Consider the following 19,388-nt stretch of genomic DNA (forward strand, 5'->3'; position numbering starts at 1 on the left):
ATATATATATATATAATATATATATATATTTACATATGTTATATAAGTTATCATGCTCACAATATTCACAGACAAACGGACGGATAAAAGGCATTTCTAATTTCCCCTTTTCGCTCTGTGATGGGTGACACCCCCCAACAAATTAACAGCCCCCAATTAAAAATATAATAAAAAGAAATTTGGTATCAATATATTTTACAGCCCATTACATACCACATATGCACCAGATACTTACGCAGTAAGTACCAGTTATGTTCCTGTGAAGTATATCTGTTACACACCCAGATGTGTTCCAAGTATGTTACCAGCAAGTGCAAACATGAGTATGTACTTGGGTAGTCCAAGGTTTGTATCCCATAATTACTGAGTATGTACCAGGTACTAACCCAGCAAGTACAAAGTAAATACCTAGGTATGTACCCAATAAATACCAGGCATCGACTCCTAAAGGGTTCGGTAAGTACCAAGTACATGCAGCATAAGTACTATGTACAGGCCTAATAAGTACCAAGTAAATACTCAGATATGTGTCAGATAACTGCCAGATAACTTACCTGGCAAGTGCTAAGTACATTTCTAGTAAGTAAGGTATGTGTCAGGTAAGTACAATAGATTAATCCGAATCACAACCCAATAAGTATTAAGTAAATATATGTATCAGGTAATCGCATGGTAAGTGTTATGTATTGCTACCATAAGTTCTTTCTTTTGGCAGCTTCTGCAGATTGTTGGGCTGTAGTTTTCTGTTGTGCGCTTGACTTTATATTATGTTTTTCAATGGCCTTCAGGTCAAATATTTTTATGTTTAGCTTCAACATTCATTTTGACATAAAATACAATCTTTGAAGTGGAAGTGCACACATCAAAATCATTCTTCAAGTTCATTAACCAAGGTTGTATTTTTTTCTTATCTCAGAAAACTGTCTTTTAGGAGTTCTTAAAGATTTCGCCGTGTGTCAAGGTTGCGTTGGCTTTTCCGTCCTTTCTTCTGATTTAGTTCTTTGAAAAAGCTTCAGTATTTTTTTATCGTGGAATGTCTTCCACAGATTCTTTTCCATAATGTAGTCGTGGTTGCTGAAAAAAATTATATGGGTTTTGGTGTACCTTTCAAAGTAGTAGTTGGAGAATTTCTTGTGGTCTTCCGTTATGAATCCATATGCACTCACCTGAAGATGGCAGAAACAGAGAACACATGAAGAAGACTACAGTACATATATTTTACAAGTGATTTATTTTTCTAAATGGCAAAAAAAGGAGTCTAAGAATAATTGTATTTTTGACTATGTTGTAAAATTTCCAGAGCTAAATCAGAGATACACACTTAGCATGAGGTCTAGGGTTCTTCTCATATAAATAAAGCAGCAATTATAAACTATTTTATCCTTTGGATTATAAAAATTGGATGTCACATTCATACGGTCATTAAAAAAATCATATATGTAAAAAAATGTTATTTGTGACTTTTTTTTCCATTCAACCTTTATTTACACAGGCTATTCTCATTGAGCCACAAGGACTCATATACAAGTGTTGCAGACGTCCAGAGCTGCTGCAGCTAGCTATTTTTAGCTGTGGGGGCCTCATCTCGGACCCCAGGCCCACCTCCAGCTCATGTGGCTCCCGGCTCGAACTCCCTCAGAAGTAAGTAACTCACACTATCTCAATAAATCAAGGAAATGTGGATTAAGTCTACCAATTGTATTAAATCAAGGCAGGAGAATGCTGGCCTCTCCAAAACAATTTGACACCAGATCTTGGATGGGAAGGGAGAAGGGGTTCTCTGCAGACCAAAAGTGGGCGTTTCTAGACAGCAAACACTGACTGGCTAGCTGGTTGGCTTGAGTGTGGTCTGGGTACAATGAAATATGAAGCATCTGACGCAAAACCTGCTCCCATTTGTCAAAAAGTCTGGTCTCTGAGCTGAAATATGGAGTAGGATTGACCCTTAAACTGTGAGGCAGCTGAGGAAGTTAACCAGTAAACAGAAATACCTGCTCCAGTTGCAGAAATCTGACAGAAACTAACAATCACTCATCTGCAGTGATTGCTTTAAAAGGTTGAACAAGAAAATGTGAAGTTAAATGTGACATCCTTTGTCCCAAAGCCAGTTTAATTATTATTTTGGTTACTTTACCTTTCTTTCTTTATAATCCGATTGTAAGTATTTTCACATTATTCAACAACCAAAACGGATTTTGTTTTTTAATGTAATGACTAGGTATTAAAAAAAAACTAAAACATTTAGCCCTCCCCACTACCCATTTATGTTGCTCTTATTTTGAAATGTAACAGGAAGTTCTGTGTTAAGAGAGGCGGAAAGAGAAGTTATGGAGACGCCGCTAATGTCGAAACAGAGACGCTGCCATTGTAGAACCGGTTAACACCATAGACTTAATATGTCTGTGGTTAATACAATCTGCCAATAACGCCTTGTCTTTAGACATAATATGCCTGTGGTTAACGCAAACGCCTTGTTTTTTCGTCCAGCCTTTTTTTCTTCTTCGTCCAATCAGATGTGGCCCTCCAGATACGCCCATTTTTCTATCGTCCAGTCAGATGTGGCCCTCCAGATACACCTTCCGTTTTTGTCTGCAGAGATACCTACTTGCCGGAAGGGGCGAATGACACATTGCTTTACAAATATATTGGGCCTAGGCTCCGCCTTCATCTGGGAACACAGCCCGGATGAAGGCGGATCAATGTGGATAGGAGGTTCGGACTAAGTGTGATCTCAGTGGATCTTATGTGGTCTGACGTATCAGGAAAAATGATACGGTGCAGAAAAAGCCTTTCTACGTGGCGTGGCAAGCCAATAAAGAAATGACAAATAAATAAAAATCTATTCCCTGATGGGTATTGAATCCTTGGGAGACCCTTTTTTTTAGAGTTGCTGGCCCTGTTTAAACTGGTCAGAACCGGGTCATAATTTTATTACAATCCGTCTCTGAGCAGCTCGGCACTCACCGGCCACAACACTCGCTCCTGGTCCAGCATCTCCATTGCCACTATCGTCATGTGCTTCAATTCTGGATTGTTTAGTTGGACAATGAGAAGCCCGTTTTGTAAAAAAAAGAGAATAAATTGGACGGTGACTGTCGTTTTGACATTTTGATCGCAGCTAGTTTGAAAAAATGGCGCAGTTGTTTTACGTCATGCACGCACATCACGTGATTACCGAAAAATATTTTTCTCCTATTTTAATCAACATTTTACATAATGACACACTTGAACTATAAAGCTGATTTGCAATTTTATTCTGCTGTTTAATTATATTTTTTGAGGTTTTTTTTTAATGAAAATGCGCGATTACTTTGGACTTTTAGGGGTGGAGATTTGAGTTACCAGATCCAAGCAAACGGTTTCTGGAATGCACCCTGTCGAACTAAGACAGTTCCCGCATCCTGTTCTGGCAGGATCCAGCTCAAATTAAGCCCTGCTTCTGGTAAAAACCTTTTCATCCCGTGCTTAACCCACCCCGTCAAAGAGTGCTCCTCACCACACAGCACACACTTGAAATGACTTTACTGCTTCACAAATGCAAATGTAAACACAATATGACAATATAAAATGATAAAACAAGATGAAAACAAACTTACTGTGTCGCAAACATGCAGAGCTAAGAAGAGAGCAAACGCCCCGTTGGTCGGTCGGACCATTGCCCAATATCTTTTATTCAGGTTGTTTGATTTTAGAAACCTATAAACAATGGAAACATGTCAAATAAGACAAATACCAAAAAGTGACTTTGAATTTTATACAGTTTAATTAAAGAAATGCCACATGAACACATTTAGTTGGATATAGATTATGTAATGGATATTTAATTTTAATGATCAGATTTCAAAGTTTCTTTACAAATGTCTTATTTAATGTTTGAATGAGGAAAACAGAGATTTTTAAAAAATGCTTAATTTTCAGTCAAAGTTCGGCTGGTTAAACAGGTTTGAGCTTTTTTTTTTTTTGAATGATAAAAATCTGGTGACAGAGTCCATCCATCCATTATCTTTATCCGCTTCTTCCTTTTTGGGTTGCTGGGGTCACTGGTGCCCATGTCCAGCGGTCACTGTGCGAGAGCTAGAGTTGCATTCGGGCCAAAAAAATCCAACCCAACGCATTAAATCCCTGTTTCTGCCTGTATTCTGCATTATTCAAACACGGACCCTGCTCTGACATGTTGGATATTTTGGGATCTCACCTGCTTGGGTCGTCGGCCGTGCGCGTCCGCTGAGTTCAGTGGCTAAAGGAATGTCCATTTGGGCTTTGATGGATCACTGCCTGGCAGTAAAGTCCCATCTGAAGCTTAACTGAACTTTTTTTTTAACCTCTTTCAAGGCCGGTTAGCACGTGATCAAATGGCCATGTACGGCTGGTGATTGTACGGCAAGCCATGTTGTCATATAGTTGGATCGTCAGCCGCGTACGTCCGATGATGCAATCAAAAGCTAGACACCGACACGGCCCGCACATTAAGCACATTACCCGGGCTCCAGGTTCAGGTTAGCAATGACAGCTCTAGCGAGAGGCGGGGTACACCCTGGACATGTATCCAGTCCATCACAGGGACACATAGAGACAAATGAGACAAACAACCATTCACTCTCTCACTCACACCTAGGGACAATTTAGAGTTACCAATCAGTCTAACATGCATGCTTTTGGTCTGTGGGAGGAAACTGGAGCACCCGGAGAAAACTAACACATGCACAGAGAGAACATGCAAACTCCACCCAGAAAGGCCCGAGACCGGGATTTGAACCAGGGCGACCTGCTCGCTGAGAGGCAGCTGCTCTACCAGTTGCACCACTGTGCAAGTGACAGAGTTCAAACCGATTTATCACGTTAGGTATGTTTCACATACATAGACCACATTCCTTGTATTTTGAGGTTATCTGAACTCAAAACTTAAGAACATACTTTTCGTGCATGCAGTGTCTGCATGACCACGGTTAAGTCATGAGCCCCATGACCCGAAAAGGAAGAAGCAGGTGAAAGATGGATGGATGTTCCTAAATGCTGAAAAAGGGCGTGTAGCGCAAACAACTCTCTGCCTTTTATTGTAACTTTCGCTGTGCAAACAAAGAAACCTTTTAACTGCAGCAGCTTGTCGTGCAATTTCACATTTGCTGAGTATTTCACACATCCCAGGTTCCCTGAAAATCTTGTGAATCCAGGATTCGTAAACCGTCAATTTCAGAGAGAATGAGGGCCGTTGTTGTGTAGATGGACAACCAAACTGCAGCAGAAATGCTCTCGTTTCACAAAAAATGAAAAATGTGGCGCAGCAGTGTCAGACTTCTTTGATGATTTTAAGCAACTCTGAAATAATTGCATAAAGCAACGTCTGAAGGTTTTTTTTGTACCTGGAGCTCCTATATTTACAATTGTTTGACTACTGTGATTGGGAAATTCGTAATTCCTTGAAATTCTTATTTCAAAAATGCTTTTAAACTTGAGTTATTAAAAAAAATGAATCTTTGATGGTTTACGTTTTGGTTTGTTTCCAATGCTTTTCAAAGTAACAAGTTACTGAATTGTCCGCTCCTTGAAATCTTTTGATATTATAAACTGCATAGCCAAAGTCTTCTTACTTTTCAATTTACTCTGACTAAAATATATTAAGCTGCAGTTTTGGACAGACTGTGAACCCCTGCCCATTTTTACTTCTGACAGATTCAGCCTCTCTAAACTGTTCTTTTCATACCCACTTCTCTTGTTGCCATTTATCTTACTTTTACTTACCTCTGTCCCAATTTTCCTGACATGCGTTGCCATAAAATTCAAACTTTATTTAGTTTTTAAATTATATAATTTCTTAGTTTAAACATTTTATATGGTCACCATGTTTACATTTTATACTTTTTTGGTAGGAACCTTTTTAGGTTTTAAATTGAGCATTCATTTTCTGCTTTAAGTTCTTGGTATGACTAATGCAATTCTACTGAAACAAAAAGTGCAACTATACCAACTTATGATTTTAGTAGAAACTAGTGTCTAAATAGTATTGAAGTAAATAATTTATGTGTAAGAGTTAAATTATAAAAGATTTGGGTAGGGTTGTGATCCCAGGCTGACCTGTTTCGTACGTATCGCATAAAGTCTTGATGCAGAACGTAGAAGCGGCTCTCGTTGAACTGTCCTGAATAGTACGTTCTGGCGCTGGATGGGATGGTGACAACAATAAAAACATTAGTAAGAGCAGAAAACACATGAAAATATAATTTATTTTACTACAAACTCTCAACATATGTAGCCATTGTCAATGTTACCATCATTGTTCAGAGTTATAATTAAACGCACAAATGTAGTTTTTAAAAATTCCTGATGATATAAGGCTTTTGCACAAATGCAAATAAAACTAAAGACAAAAATCATGAAGGTACAAAGTGACCTTTTTTTTTAATAATTGTGTGAATGTTTATGGAGCATTCTATTTTTCCCCTCATATAAACTGAAATGAGCTCATTTTCCATCTTTCAAATCTTTAGATCTGTTTACAACCTTTTACTGCTCCTTTCACATTTTGCTCTGCTCCAGCTTCTTTCAGCTTCCTTCTGCAAATTTAAACATTTTTTTCAGCTACTTTCAGCTGTTTTTCAGTTGTTTTGTGCTTCTTTCTGATTCTTTCTGTAAACCACAAATTTTTTGTGCTTCTTCTGACTTCTTTCTGCTAATTTCAGCGTGTTATGCTCCTTTCAACTCCTTCCTGACAGTTTCATCTTTTTCTGCTAGTTCAGCTGTTTTATGCTAATTTTAGCCTTTTCAGCTATTTCCACATTTTATGCACTCATTTAAACTTTTTTCAGCCTAATTCAGCAAAAAAGTGCTTTCTCCACGTCCTTCTAGTAATTTAAGCTTCATTCTGCCTTTTTTTTTCTTTTTTGCTGCTTTTCAGCTGTTTTCTTGTTGTTAATTTCAGCTTTTTTCAGATAATTTCCACTTTTTTTTGCTCATTTATGCTTCTTTCAGCCTATTTGGGCAAACATGTGTTCTTTATGTTTTCTTCTGGCAATTTAAGCTAATTCTACCTTTTCAGCTACCTTTTAAACATTTTTAGCTAATTTCAGCTTTTTTCAGATAAGCTCAAAATTTTCATTGTAATTTTTGGTACTTTCAACCTAATTAACTTATTTATGGTCATTTCAGCTTGTTATGCTCCTTTCAGCTTTTTTGCCCTGCTAGTTTAAGCTTTTTCTGCTATTTCAGCTACTATTTAGCTGTTTTATACAAATTTTAGCCTTTTTCATCTAATTCCTCATCTTTAAACTCATTTCTGCTCTTTCCGCTTCCCCTGGTAGTTTAAGCTTCTTTCTGCTTTTCAGCTATTTTTCAGCAATTTTTTGCTAATTTCAGCTTTTTTTAAGCTAATCTCCTAATTTTTGTGCTCATTTCTCTTAAATCATACTTAATTCAGCAAAAATGTGTTCTTTCTGCTTTCTTCTGCTAATTAAGGCAAATTTTTTCATTTCAGCTAAAATTCAGCGTGCTTTTAAAATTTTTTTTTTTAGCCAATTTCAGCTGTTTTTCAGGGAGTTCTTCAGCAATATGCAGTCACACTGCATTTTCACAGGAAATGCAATTTCTCTAGTTGCAGTTAAAATGATGAATTTGCATTTTGGTAGTATATCAAGTTTTATGTCAAGGCTTTGTATTAATAAACAATAAGTAAACATTAATGGCTAATATATCTTGTCAAGGCTGCAAACTTCCCTCAATCATTACAACTGTGCATGCCAGATAGTACCTGGAGGATTAAGCACTTTGATCTCATTTCAGAAGGTTTTGTTCGTTCATATTGTGCTTTAGCTGCTTTTGAAAAACAGCTATAGCTGCAGGGAAAGGTGTGCAAGCAGACTCTACAAATATTTGTACAACCCATCAAAAAGAAAGTACAGTACATTAAAAGGGACAAATAACACTTGGCAGTTTGAAAAAATATTTTCAAAACTTCATTTAAAACGCAACCTTTACTATGCAGTGACTATTTTATCGATTCAGCCTTTGATTGCACAAGAACAATGTTCTTTTGATACGGGAAAAAATGCCAGAAAGTTGACTCCTTTAAACAAAAACTGTATCCTAAATCATAAAAAAGGAGTTGATATTCACTTTCGATTCTTGTATTCGCCAGAAGCAACCCTTTCTCCTTTGTAAACAGCCTGGAGCCACTGGAAGTCCCTCAGCCCCTCAGGAATGATGACATATTTTATACCCTGTTAAAAAGCAGAGAAGAACAAGTCATTTTTAATGAAACGTGAAAAAAACCTTCACTGTTAGCAAAGCTTTAATACCTCGTCGTGTGGGGCTGCTTTGTATCCGTATTTTCGGAAAATAATAAGGGATGCAGTGATTGAATGGGCTGTGTGAACATATACAGAGGTTTTGTTCCCCACGTCTTCCTCAAAACCCTTGATCACTGCACCGTTCATCCTGTGTCACACAAACAATCAGAAATTTAAGTTTTCAATGAAGCAGTTCACCTTTAGTGCTATTAGTCAGTAAAGGTTAAATATAGACCACAGCGTATAGCTGTGGTAAAGTTTAAGACTGGCTGTTAGTAAGTAAACCACAAAACCCTACTTCAAAAAAAAAAAGGTTTTTCTGACAGACAAAAGTTACTTTTTCAATTTAATTATCGTAAATATTTATCATCTGAGGACAATGAGAGAAAGACAAGGGGCCACTTATCCTACTTGAGCTGATATGTTTGTCACAGTTTTTAGGGGTTGGACACAGAAATACAGACGGACACAAGGAGCTCCAGTAAAACTACAACTTCAAAAATCCAAACAAAAGGCTGACGTGGCAATCTACAAACTAACAAAACCCAAGGAGGTAGAACGCAAACTGGACATGACATGAAAATACACAAAGCTAGACTGAAGGTGAATAAAAATTGAGGGAAATAAAAAGGTTGTGATTGATGAGGTAAATAGCTGCAGATTCCCTCTGCTGATGACATCTCCGACATTATCAGCAAGTCTAAGTCCTCCTCCTGCTAGCTTGATCCATTTCCCACAGTTCTTGTTAAATCCTGTCTCCCGTCTCTGCTCCCTATCATCACTAACATCATCCACTCATCCCTAACCTCTGGCATTGTTCGCACAGCTTTTAAATCTGCTGCCATTACCCCCATCATCAAAAAGTCTTGACTCTACCAACTTCAGTAATCTTCAATCTCTAATCTGTCCTTTATTTCCAAAGTTCTTGAAAAAGTCGTTGCCAGTAAACTTCACTCTCACCTATCCAGCAATAACATTTATGAAGAGTTTCAGTCTGGTTTTCACCCCCACCAAAGCACTGAAACAGCTCTAATAAAAATTACTAATTACCTTCTTGTTGCTGATTCTGGTCTTCTGTCCATCCTCATTCTACTTGACCTAAGTTCTGCCTTTGACACAATCTGTCGAATCTGCATCTGAGATCTGCATCTCAGTATTCTGCTAGACTAGCTCAAGTCTTATCCTTCTGACCGCACTCAATTCATTCAGCTTAACTCCTTCCATTCTCAGTCTTCCCCCATCTCGACGGGTGTGCCCCAAGGCTCTGTCCTCGGACCCCTCCTCTTCTTCACTTACCTCCTTCCTCTAGGTCACATCTTCCTCAAATTTGGTGTCCATTTCCACTGTTATGCTGATGACACACAGCTCTACTTGTCAAACAAACCAAACTCCACTCACTCACCCTCCATCCTCACAGACGGTCTCAGTGAGCTCAGTCACTGGTTTTCTAACAATTTCCTTCAACTTAACAGTGACAAAACAGAAATCATCCTTGTCGGTACCAAAAACTCTATGTCAAAATCAGAACATCTTCTCGTCCCCCTTAACAACTCTCTGCTTTCCCCCTCACCTCAGGTCAAAAGTCTCGGTGTCATCCTCGACACCACTCTCTCCTTCACTTCACACATCAATAATGTTACTTTGTCTGCCTATTTCCATCTCCAAAATCTTAACCGTCTCCACCCTTCTCTCACACCCCGCTCCACAGCCATCCTTGTGCACAGTCTTGTGACTTCCCGGATTGACTACTGCAACTCCCTTCTTTACGGCCTCACCAACAAATCTCTTCAGAAGCTACAGATGGTCCAGAACTCAGCTGCCCATGTCATAACTCAAACTTCCACCTATAACCACATCACTCCTGTCCTGCAGCAGCTCCACTGGCTCCCGGTTAAATTGCGCATCGTCTTCAAAATTCCTCTTCTCACTTTCAAAGCTATCCACAACCTTGCCCCTCCATACCTATCTGACCTCCTACGCATCTCCATCCCCTCTCACTTTCTCAGATCCTCCTCTTTGCTACACCTCCATGTACCCTCTGCCCGCCTATCCGTCATGGGGAGCAGGGTCTTCACCTGCTCCTCACCTCTGGAACTCTCACCAGACCTACGAAACACAACCTCTCTTTCGGTGAACTCATCTCTTTGGAATCACTTATCCTTCTTAACTTTGTTTTATGTATTTTATGTTTCAATTTCTTCCTGTTGGTCTTTGCACTGTGCTTGTTTTTACACATTATTATCTGATATGTTTCTTGCTGTAAAGTGTCCTTGGATGTCCTGAAAGGCGCTTTTTAAATAAAATTATTATTATTATTATGAGACTAATAATTATGGGAAACAGGTGCGAGTGGGAGGAGACTGAAGAGCAGAGGCTGACTAAGGAAAAATGAGTGGGTGGCTAGAAAACAGAGGGAGGCACAAAACTTAACTCAAGGGAATAGAAAACTAAACAAGGCACACGAGTCATTGAATGGTTGTATTCCTTTTTACTCGCAATTTCCATCTTCTAATGCTTATCCGTAGTCCATCGTGGAGGCGGAAGATCCAAAAGGGAAACCCATTCCTCTCCACAACGACACTCTCCAGCTCCTCTTTAAGGAGGCTAAGGTGTTTCCAGGACAGAGAAGATTAATGACTCTGTTCATGTAAGGTCAGCATTTTTCTTTGCCATGCTTCCTCCTAAACCACATTTCAACCACTCAGAGAACTGTTATTACTGTCATCATAAATTACTATACCATACCACTTTATTTATAAAGCACTTAAAACAGCTACAAAGCCAACCAAGGTGCTGTACAGACAAAACGACAGGTAACACAATTTAAGAATTTAAGCCTCTAAAGTCATTTACAATACGTTGCTTTCCTAAGGATGAGTTTTAAGGTAGGTTTTCCTAACAGGTGCTGAAAAAACACGAATAAAAAAAGTCCTTGATGCAAAAATGCGTTGGCTCATCGTAGGTGAACGCTCAAGCGTCAGGATGTGGTCTGGCTTCCATCTTTATGCAGTATCAGGTGGGCAGCATCCACATACGTGGGTGATGACCCACACCGAGTCACTCATGAGCTGTAAAGAAGTAATCACCAGGAACTGGAATACTCACATGACGAGTGTCCTGATTTTAAAACCAAAAGCACCTGACTCTTTATGCTCCTTAGTCCTCTGACCATCCTGCCAGAGATGATTTTCTGTTTTCTACTCCTTCATTTTATTAGCTTTGTATTTATTTTATACCTTTGCTAACTTCCCCACATCTGACGGTCACTTTAAGTTTTTTAATTGACCTGAACATGAAGGGAGCGAGAACGCTCACATCCTCTAAAGGATGTTACAACATTTCACTGATTGCGGTTTGAGTTCAGTTTCTGGTTCTCAAGTTGCTCAGTTTAATACCTGCTTTAGTCACCAAAGTTCATGCTCAATAATCCAGGTATAAAATCCAACAATGTTCAGCCAGGTCATTCTTTTTTTAGCTGAGACGTTTCACCTTTCATCCAAAGGACTTCTTCAATCTGAGGAGCCAGCAACAAACACAACTGATTCCCACAAACAGCTTACTTCTTCAAGGAATGTTGGGCTTTTAAGTTATTTTGTGATAAGGAATCGCACCGTTAAAAAAAAAACAATCTCAGCAGATATGTTTCCTTGTAACAGGATTTTCCTTAGTTACAAGACGTATGAAAAGAATGCAAGAACAGTCAGTCTTGTTTATGTTGTGGCGCCATGGCAGAGAACCATTTCTGGTATGAGATTAGCAACAACAACAACAAAACAATACTGACATGAAAGTTCATGCTTAGTTATCTAGGTAGAGTCCATCGAAGTTAAGTCAGCTCATCGGGACTGTTTCTTTTTGTTGAGACATTTTGTCCTTCATCCAAAGGACTTCATCAGTCCGAGGAGCCACAAACAAACTCAGTCCCACAAGCAGCACACTCACATAGTCAGTTTGCTAGTGATAAAATGATTTGTGGGACCCGCCCTCTCCTCCATCGACTTATCTGAAGCAGCTATAGTCAAAGTGGTTCAAAACATCAAAGATGTTTTGGACTGATGAAGTCCTTTGGATGAAGGACGAAACGTCTCAACAAAAAGAAACCATCCAGATGACCTGACTGAACATCGTTGGATTCTTTACATGGATTATTGAGCATGAACTTTGATGTTTTGAACCACTTTGGCTATGGCTGCCTCAGAGGAGTCGACAGGGGAGAAGGTGGGCCCCAGGAACCATCTTATCACCAGCAAACTGGTTGGTCCACTATGGGGGTTTGCTGCTTGTGGGACTGAGTTTGTTTGTGGCTCCTCGGACTGATGAAGTCCTTTGGATGAAGGATGAAACAAACAAACAAAAAAACATCAAGGTGACCTGACTGAACTTTGTTGAATACTGACGTGCGTTTCTGAACCACGTCTGAAGATACAAGAGACAGGGACAATAAAGTTTTAACGTACAGACTGTGATTATCAACATAACAAGGATGTTGTATTCTTGTATTTAGCCATAAATAGAGTTTAATATTACTCTTCCTGACTGTGGACTTTAAAAAACAAGTCAAAGGATTGTGTTACAGGTGAATGAAGCAGTGTTTGACCGATGCACTGTGCATCATTTTATTTATGTTGGATCCACTTCCATCCAGTGACATATGAAACTGAATCGCAAACAATCCGTCTCTTGTCACGCTATTATCAGACCTGTAATACCAGATCCTTTCAAATCCTTTTCGTTACTGGAAGTTTGTTTCATAATCATACTGCACAACAAACTCAACCAACAGGTTTGCTCTCTTAAATCATATTACCGAAAAACGTAGTCATGAGCATCTATTTCTGCTCCCATTTTGGAGCCGTTGAGGATGCCGCCGGTTCCCACCACAGCGCAGTGCACGCAGCCGTCGCCGCCTGGTTTTGGAAGGAGCAGCGGCTCTTTAACCTTCGGAAGCAGCTTTATTGCGGCCATCACCTCTGCAAACAAACAACCAAAACAAAATAAAAAGATGGATTATTGTGGCTGCTGTTCAAATAAAGCATAAATATGTGCCACAGCTCGTTAAGTGTTATCCCAACGATAAACTCTGGGAAAATATTGATTGAATCTGAAGCTTTTTTAAGTTCATAAAGTTGAGCTGAAATTTGTTGTTTTACTGAAGATCACTCAAATAAACCATTTTGGCCGAGAGAAAATGTTCTAAAAAAAAGCTGATGTTGAGTTGAAACTGAATAGAATAATATATTATTTAAATTATAAATATGCAAAAAAATCACAAAAATGTTTGTTGTATTTACATTTAAGTTAAGAGACTTTCTGACTTCCTCTGTTGCCTTTAAAGTAATCGCACAAAACCTTTGGAGAAAGGTTTTGTCTAAAGCTTATGAACAAACAGTGTCTTACCTGCTGTATATGTAGCTCTTTGAATGATCTCAGTTTTGATAAAGGGAGTGAAAAAATAAAAAATATCAAAAAGTTAATCAAGTTCACTCAACTTATTTAACCTGTGCCTCCCAGGCAGAATTATTACCATCAGAACTGCTTTTACTCCAAACTGAGGTCGATTAAAGCATCTAACATAGGTAAAATGTTGTGCGATAGAGCTTTGACCAGAATTTGTGGGTGTCACAGTGAGCAGTGTTTACAGACAATGATTGGTGGAACCCGTGCAGTGATGTCCAGAACAGAACCAGACCTGTTTTTAATGCAGCGCTGCCTTAAGAACCACCAGTATCCGGTATTGATTTGGTCTTCTTTGCACAAAGAAATTTCTCCTGCTCTTTGAAATATTTTGATGATATAAACTCTAAATGATGAGATATTTACTTTTATCTTTCCAGTTTTCTGTTGAAGAACATTATTCTGAAAAATTTTCCTGGCTTGCAGTGATAACAAATGACTTGATCTGGTCACATTCAATAACATCGCTCAACCAAATAAAGTAAACTACTGTATTTTCCGGCGTATAAGTGGCAGCTTTTTGCATACATTTGCAAATCCTGCAATTTGTACACCGAAGTGACTTATTTATGTTGTTTTTTTTCATATTCATGACCATTTTTGACTGACACTTTAATTCATTCTGACATGCACCAGATTAAAGATTAACATTTTCAGCCGCTAGAGGTGCAAAAGTGCCCTCTAAGCTGTCGACATCTACCACTACCAACCACCCCCCCAAAACACACAAACATTCACTTAGAGACAACTGAGAAAAACTTAACACGGCCGAAGCCGTGAGCTCTCCAGCCTTCCTCCAGCTGGTGCAGGCGGAGGAAGGCGGGAGAGCTCGCGGCTCCGGAGGATGGATGGTGCTGCGCCACCGAGGCAAAATGCAGCTGATTTGACCATCAAAGTGCATTTATTAAGGAAACGTTAAACTGAGACACACCTTTGCTATAATGTCGAGCAAACAAATAATTGTTTTTAAGTGTTGTTAAATTCTTGTTAAAGCCTTCCCGTGCATGCTCCCGCAGCCACCATTTGGCAGCGAATCGATTTTTGGCACAGCACCGGCCCACGATTTCGTGTGGTCAGCAGTGACGCATAATGAATGTGACTTATACGGCGAAGTGACTTATTTATGTTTTTTCCCACTTTATTAGACATTTTTGGACTGATGTGACTTATACTCAGGAGCGACTCGTACGGCGGAAAATATGGTATTTACGAAATAGTTTACTTTGTCCAAATTTATGTGCGTATAAAATCCAAAAGAATGTCTGCTCAAAGGGTTAATTTTGCCTTGGATGACAGAGAATTAATCCTTGACTGATTAATTATTTTTGTCTTAGTAATCAAACTAGTTATTCTCCAAATTATTAACTTTAATCAAATGAATTATTCAGTTTTGTTTATTGTTGATGATGATTTTTAGTTTGATGAATTATTTTTGTAGTAAAACTTCAAAAGACATATTGGATGAATGTTATGTGTTCCCTGTAAATAACAGATTCCACTTCAGTGACTGAGTTCTGATTATTAAACACAATTATTGGCACAATTATTGTGGTTAACACATTACTTACGTTGTTCGTCAGGATTTGCTGGTGCCCTGCTTTAACGAGTGCAAAAGAACGTCCTCCAATTACACATGCAATGCACTTTATACTGTTTTTGAAGCAATTACATACCGTCATGCTTCATTTGCATAAAACCAAACGGGTTGTTAAAATGTGAGAGCCGGTTCCACTCGCTCATGTTGAAGTTGTCTCTGTTCAGATACAAGCGTACGTTGGGCAGGAAAGCCTTCTGGAAGTCCTCGTCCTTCGAGTTATGCAACGACTGGACGCACGTCTGGGTAGGAGAAAGTTTTAGCAATAAATTAACAACAAAAAAAAGACAGCTACGAGGGACATTTGACATAAAAGCAAACTTGATTTAGTGAAAGCTCAGCTGTCAGCAGCCTAAACAAACATCTGGATTTTACAGAGAGAAGAGCAAACAGAACATTTACCACAATAAAGACATAAAAGTGAACACCTTTCTACGGCTAACACCCATAAAGTAAACATCTTTGTCAAGTTTAAGTCTTAAAGCACTTACTGTTGGTCTAGGTGGAGCATCCTGATTATAAATGTCCTCAAAGTCCCACTCAGGAAGCTTCTTGAAGGACTTCTTGAGCATGATGGGAATAGGAGTCTCGGGAGCAGGGGTTGTCGTGTTCATAGGTCCTGTCGTTGTCACCAAACCCCTCTGGGTTGTTTGATTACTCTTTCCTAGTTTTTCCCAGAATACTTTAATGTCTTGTCTTCTGGACTGGGTATAGTCTGTGAAGTCTGTCCAGCTGGATTAGAAATTTGATAAATCAGTAGAAAAAAAATCAGCTGGAAAATCTTTCACAGTGAAAACAAACAAAAAGGAAGTTTTGATGTTTATCTATATTTGTAGACAAATAAAACGCTTACCTTAAATTTCGTGGTAAAGATGCTTGAGTTAGAATTAAAAGCAAAATGCTGGCTAATATCACCATCAGCAGATAAAACAGTTTGATGCTTAAAGCTGCCATTCCCGAGGAGACTTGCCTAACGCAGGTAAAAGCACCGCTTATCAGTCGGTGTATCGTAAAGGATGAGTCCGATGAAGATAGTAGGCCGCAGTCTGTTACCGTAGTGAGCCGAACATCACAAGCGCTGCCAGAAAAGTCTGATAAAGAGTTTGCTCAAAGGCTACAATGCAAACAGGAATATTTGACGTGTGCATGCATGACTACAGCGCACAGCATGAAACAACTGACACGGGCTCAGTAATCTGCTTTAATGCACAAAATAGGGGCGTGTTTACAAATGTAGTTAAAAGAGAGGACACTCCTTCTATTAATGTGTTTTGTGTGAAGCTGTGGTATGATGGGAACACAATAGATAATTGACTGAAGAATCATTTGTGAGCCCTACATGCAATCAGTCTATAGAGACTAATACAGCTAGAAAAGTCCTAGTTTGCTCAAAGGCAGCGACGAAAACGGGATTATTTGACATGATGACACATTGAACGCAGCAATACTGTAACACACAGTATCAAAATGTTTCGTTACACAATAAAAGGGACATTTTTACACATGCACATACCAGAAGCACTCCTTCATTTGCTTTTTGTTTGCGTAATCCACCTGATGTGAGAGTCGAGGGTGACGTTCTGGACGAGATGGGGAGCGTTCGAAACCTCAACAAGCAGATGATGTGTTGAAACAAATCTTTCGAAGAATTTGATGCACAAGATAAGTCGATGGGAAAATCCAGATGGACTTGAGCCAAAGCTGCTCCTCTTAAATCGTCCTCAGACACATTTTACTCCTTGTCCCTGTAGTTTGATTTTATTTTAGTTATTTTTTTATTCGATAGGGACAGATACAAGAAACATAGATCAAGACAATCTAATGCCTGCATCACAGTGCAACACCCGTCCCTGCTGGTTAAATGAAAAGTTAAGAGCAACAGTAAATACAATAAAATGATGAAAAATAAATGTAAACCAATGTATTTAAGACTACTGAGTCAAAACAATTACCTTGAAGTGAATATTTTAATGTCGGTTTTGGTCTTAAAACCAAATGGTAATGATTTCCTGCTTCCGATTCCCACTTCTTATCACCAGCAAACTGGTTGGTCCACTAAAGGAATGCACTGCTTAGTGGGGAAAACAGTTTAATCGGGACTCCTCTGACTGATGAAGCCCTCTGGATGGAGTGCGAAACGTCTCTATAAAAAAAGAAACTGTCCAGATGATCTGACTGAGAATTATTGGATGTCTCTCAACAAATTTAAGTAATGGCTCAGGTGCTACACGACTGATGCATTTCGTAAGAGTTTTTCATTTGTTATCATTTTTAAACTGTTTCATGATTTCTGTACTTCTATGCATACAAAGCAAAGAAGTTTCTGGAACTATCAGTCCACGTCCGAGCTGATAGTAATTCTCTGTATTTACATAAGCTGCTTTGACTCCGAATTGTTTGTCTTGTCTTAAACCAAGCAAACGTATCAACTAGTATCTTGCACTGTTTTTTCTAATCAACTGTAACTGTTTAGCATTCCACAAGATGTTTTGTTCTGATCAAAGAATGTTCCAACCGTCTGCCAAACACTTATCTCGTTGAGGCAAAACTGATGTGTCGCTCTTATCAATAAAACGGCAGCTCAAACAGCACGGCTTTGGAGTTCACTTCTGATTTCAGACCAGAGGTGGATTTCCCTCCTTGCAAGGAGCGTTGGCCAAAACAATTTCACTCTGTCGTCCCTCGTGTGAATTCTTTGCAGGTTTGACGGGAAAAATACCCAACACATTTATGAAACCGTTTAAGAAAACGAAAACTAATAAAGCTATCAAAGCTCATTAGATTATATTTCTTAATATCAGTGATGATAGCGGATTGGCTTTTTATCCATACATTTTTACAGCCCGATTGTATAAAGAGCCTATGTGTTTGGTTGCAGTTGGAGAGGCCTGTGCCCATCCAGTCATGCAATATGAAGGCTCCCCTTACAGATGCTAAGAAATAGTTTATAGATAAATTGTTAATTCCTCTATAAACACTTTGTAAATAATCAATAATTGTTTATTATGCATTAATTAAGTGTGACAGAGACAAAACTGTCCAGTTTGTTGCCATATAGTGAACCAAATCTTCCACCTATATGTTTCATCTAGAGTTATTATATTAAACATTTCAGACTAAGTTACTACCTTGTAAGCACAATAAGCATTTGTAAACTTTTTAAAAAAAATTTTTTTTTAGCATATAATGCTGTACTTTATCACTGCATTATAAGTATCTTCAACTAATAATATATCCTAAATCTGAAAAAGTTAAATCAGGTCCTCTGGACAAGTTAAAAAAACAAAAAATTGTAGAAACGTTTCGTCTTTCATCTGAAAAACTTCTTCTGAAGAAGACTGAAGAAAACCTACATTTTTTTTTTGTTTTTGTTTTTTAACCTATCCAGAGGACCTGTCTTAACTTTTTCAGATTTTTTTTTAACCTGGATTATTGGGCATGCATCAGGATTAAATAATAATTTAAAAAAAGGTTTACAAATGCTCATTGTGCTTACAAGGTACTTAGTGTGAAATGTTTAATATAACACCTCTAGATGAAACATACAAGTGAACAGATTTGGCTCACTATTTGGCAAGAAACTGGTCAGTTTTGTCTCTGTCACCTTTGATTAATGCATAATAAACAATTATTGGTTAGATTATTAAAATGCTTCCAAAGTGAATTATTGCTGGTTTTAACATTGTCAATTAGTTGATGTGATTTATATTTTACTTTCTATAAGTCAGTATTACATTTTGAACGTAGTGATGTTTTAAGAGCCAAATCTCGCTTCTTCATCCATCCATCCATTAGCTTTACCCGCTTATTCCATTTTGGGTCACGGGGGTCGCTGGTGCCCATGTCCAGCAATCTAGTATTATTCCATAATGTGAATTGAAAGAGGCATTTTTTTTTAGACTGAGCATCATAAGATATAAATTGTTGCAAAATGAACACACAACTTTAAATGTGTACAACACAACACTGCTTACTTTAAAATGTTAAACCTGTCTGTATCACACTCGTGAGCTTGGAGAAAAAAAGAGGGATTTAAAATATGTGCCACAGCAGTCACAACT

The 19,388-nt window shown here is 38.5% G+C and overlaps 1 protein-coding gene across 1 annotated transcript; it reads right to left on the minus strand.

The window, feature by feature from the left end:
• Positions 1 to 956: 956 nt before the first annotated feature.
• LOC119424055 (alpha-N-acetylgalactosaminide alpha-2,6-sialyltransferase 1-like) lies at positions 957 to 16,281 on the minus strand. The gene is made up of 9 exons (XM_037691519.1): positions 16,181 to 16,281; positions 15,819 to 16,059; positions 15,407 to 15,569; positions 13,087 to 13,249; positions 8,289 to 8,427; positions 8,107 to 8,210; positions 6,073 to 6,156; positions 3,597 to 3,696; positions 957 to 1,166 (listed from the first exon to the last, which is right to left on the minus strand). The coding sequence occupies exons 1-9, from the start codon at positions 16,279 to 16,281 to the stop codon at positions 957 to 959; spliced, it is 1,305 nt and encodes a 434-aa protein (XP_037547447.1).
• Between the last annotated feature and the right edge of the window lie 3,107 nt (positions 16,282 to 19,388).

The sequence above is a fragment of the Nematolebias whitei genome, chromosome 17 (genome assembly GCF_014905685.2).
Source record: "Nematolebias whitei isolate Nwh7 chromosome 17, NemWhi1, whole genome shotgun sequence".
Classification (NCBI taxonomy): domain Eukaryota; kingdom Metazoa; phylum Chordata; class Actinopteri; order Cyprinodontiformes; family Rivulidae; genus Nematolebias; species Nematolebias whitei.

What these genes read in the sequence shown, in the direction of transcription:
- LOC119424055 (XM_037691519.1), bottom strand. Translation starts at nt 16,281, where the DNA reads ATGGCAGCTTTAAGCATCAAACTGTTTTATCTGCTGATGGTGATATTA. An exon ending in ATGCTCCACCTAGACCAACA is followed by an intron (nt 15,570 to 15,818) that starts GTAAGTGCTTTA and finishes TCTCCTACCCAG; the next exon opens with ACGTGCGTCCAGTCGTTGCA. An exon ending in AAGCAGCCCCACACGACGAG is followed by an intron (nt 8,211 to 8,288) that starts GTATTAAAGCTT and finishes GCTTTTTAACAG; the next exon opens with GGTATAAAATATGTCATCAT.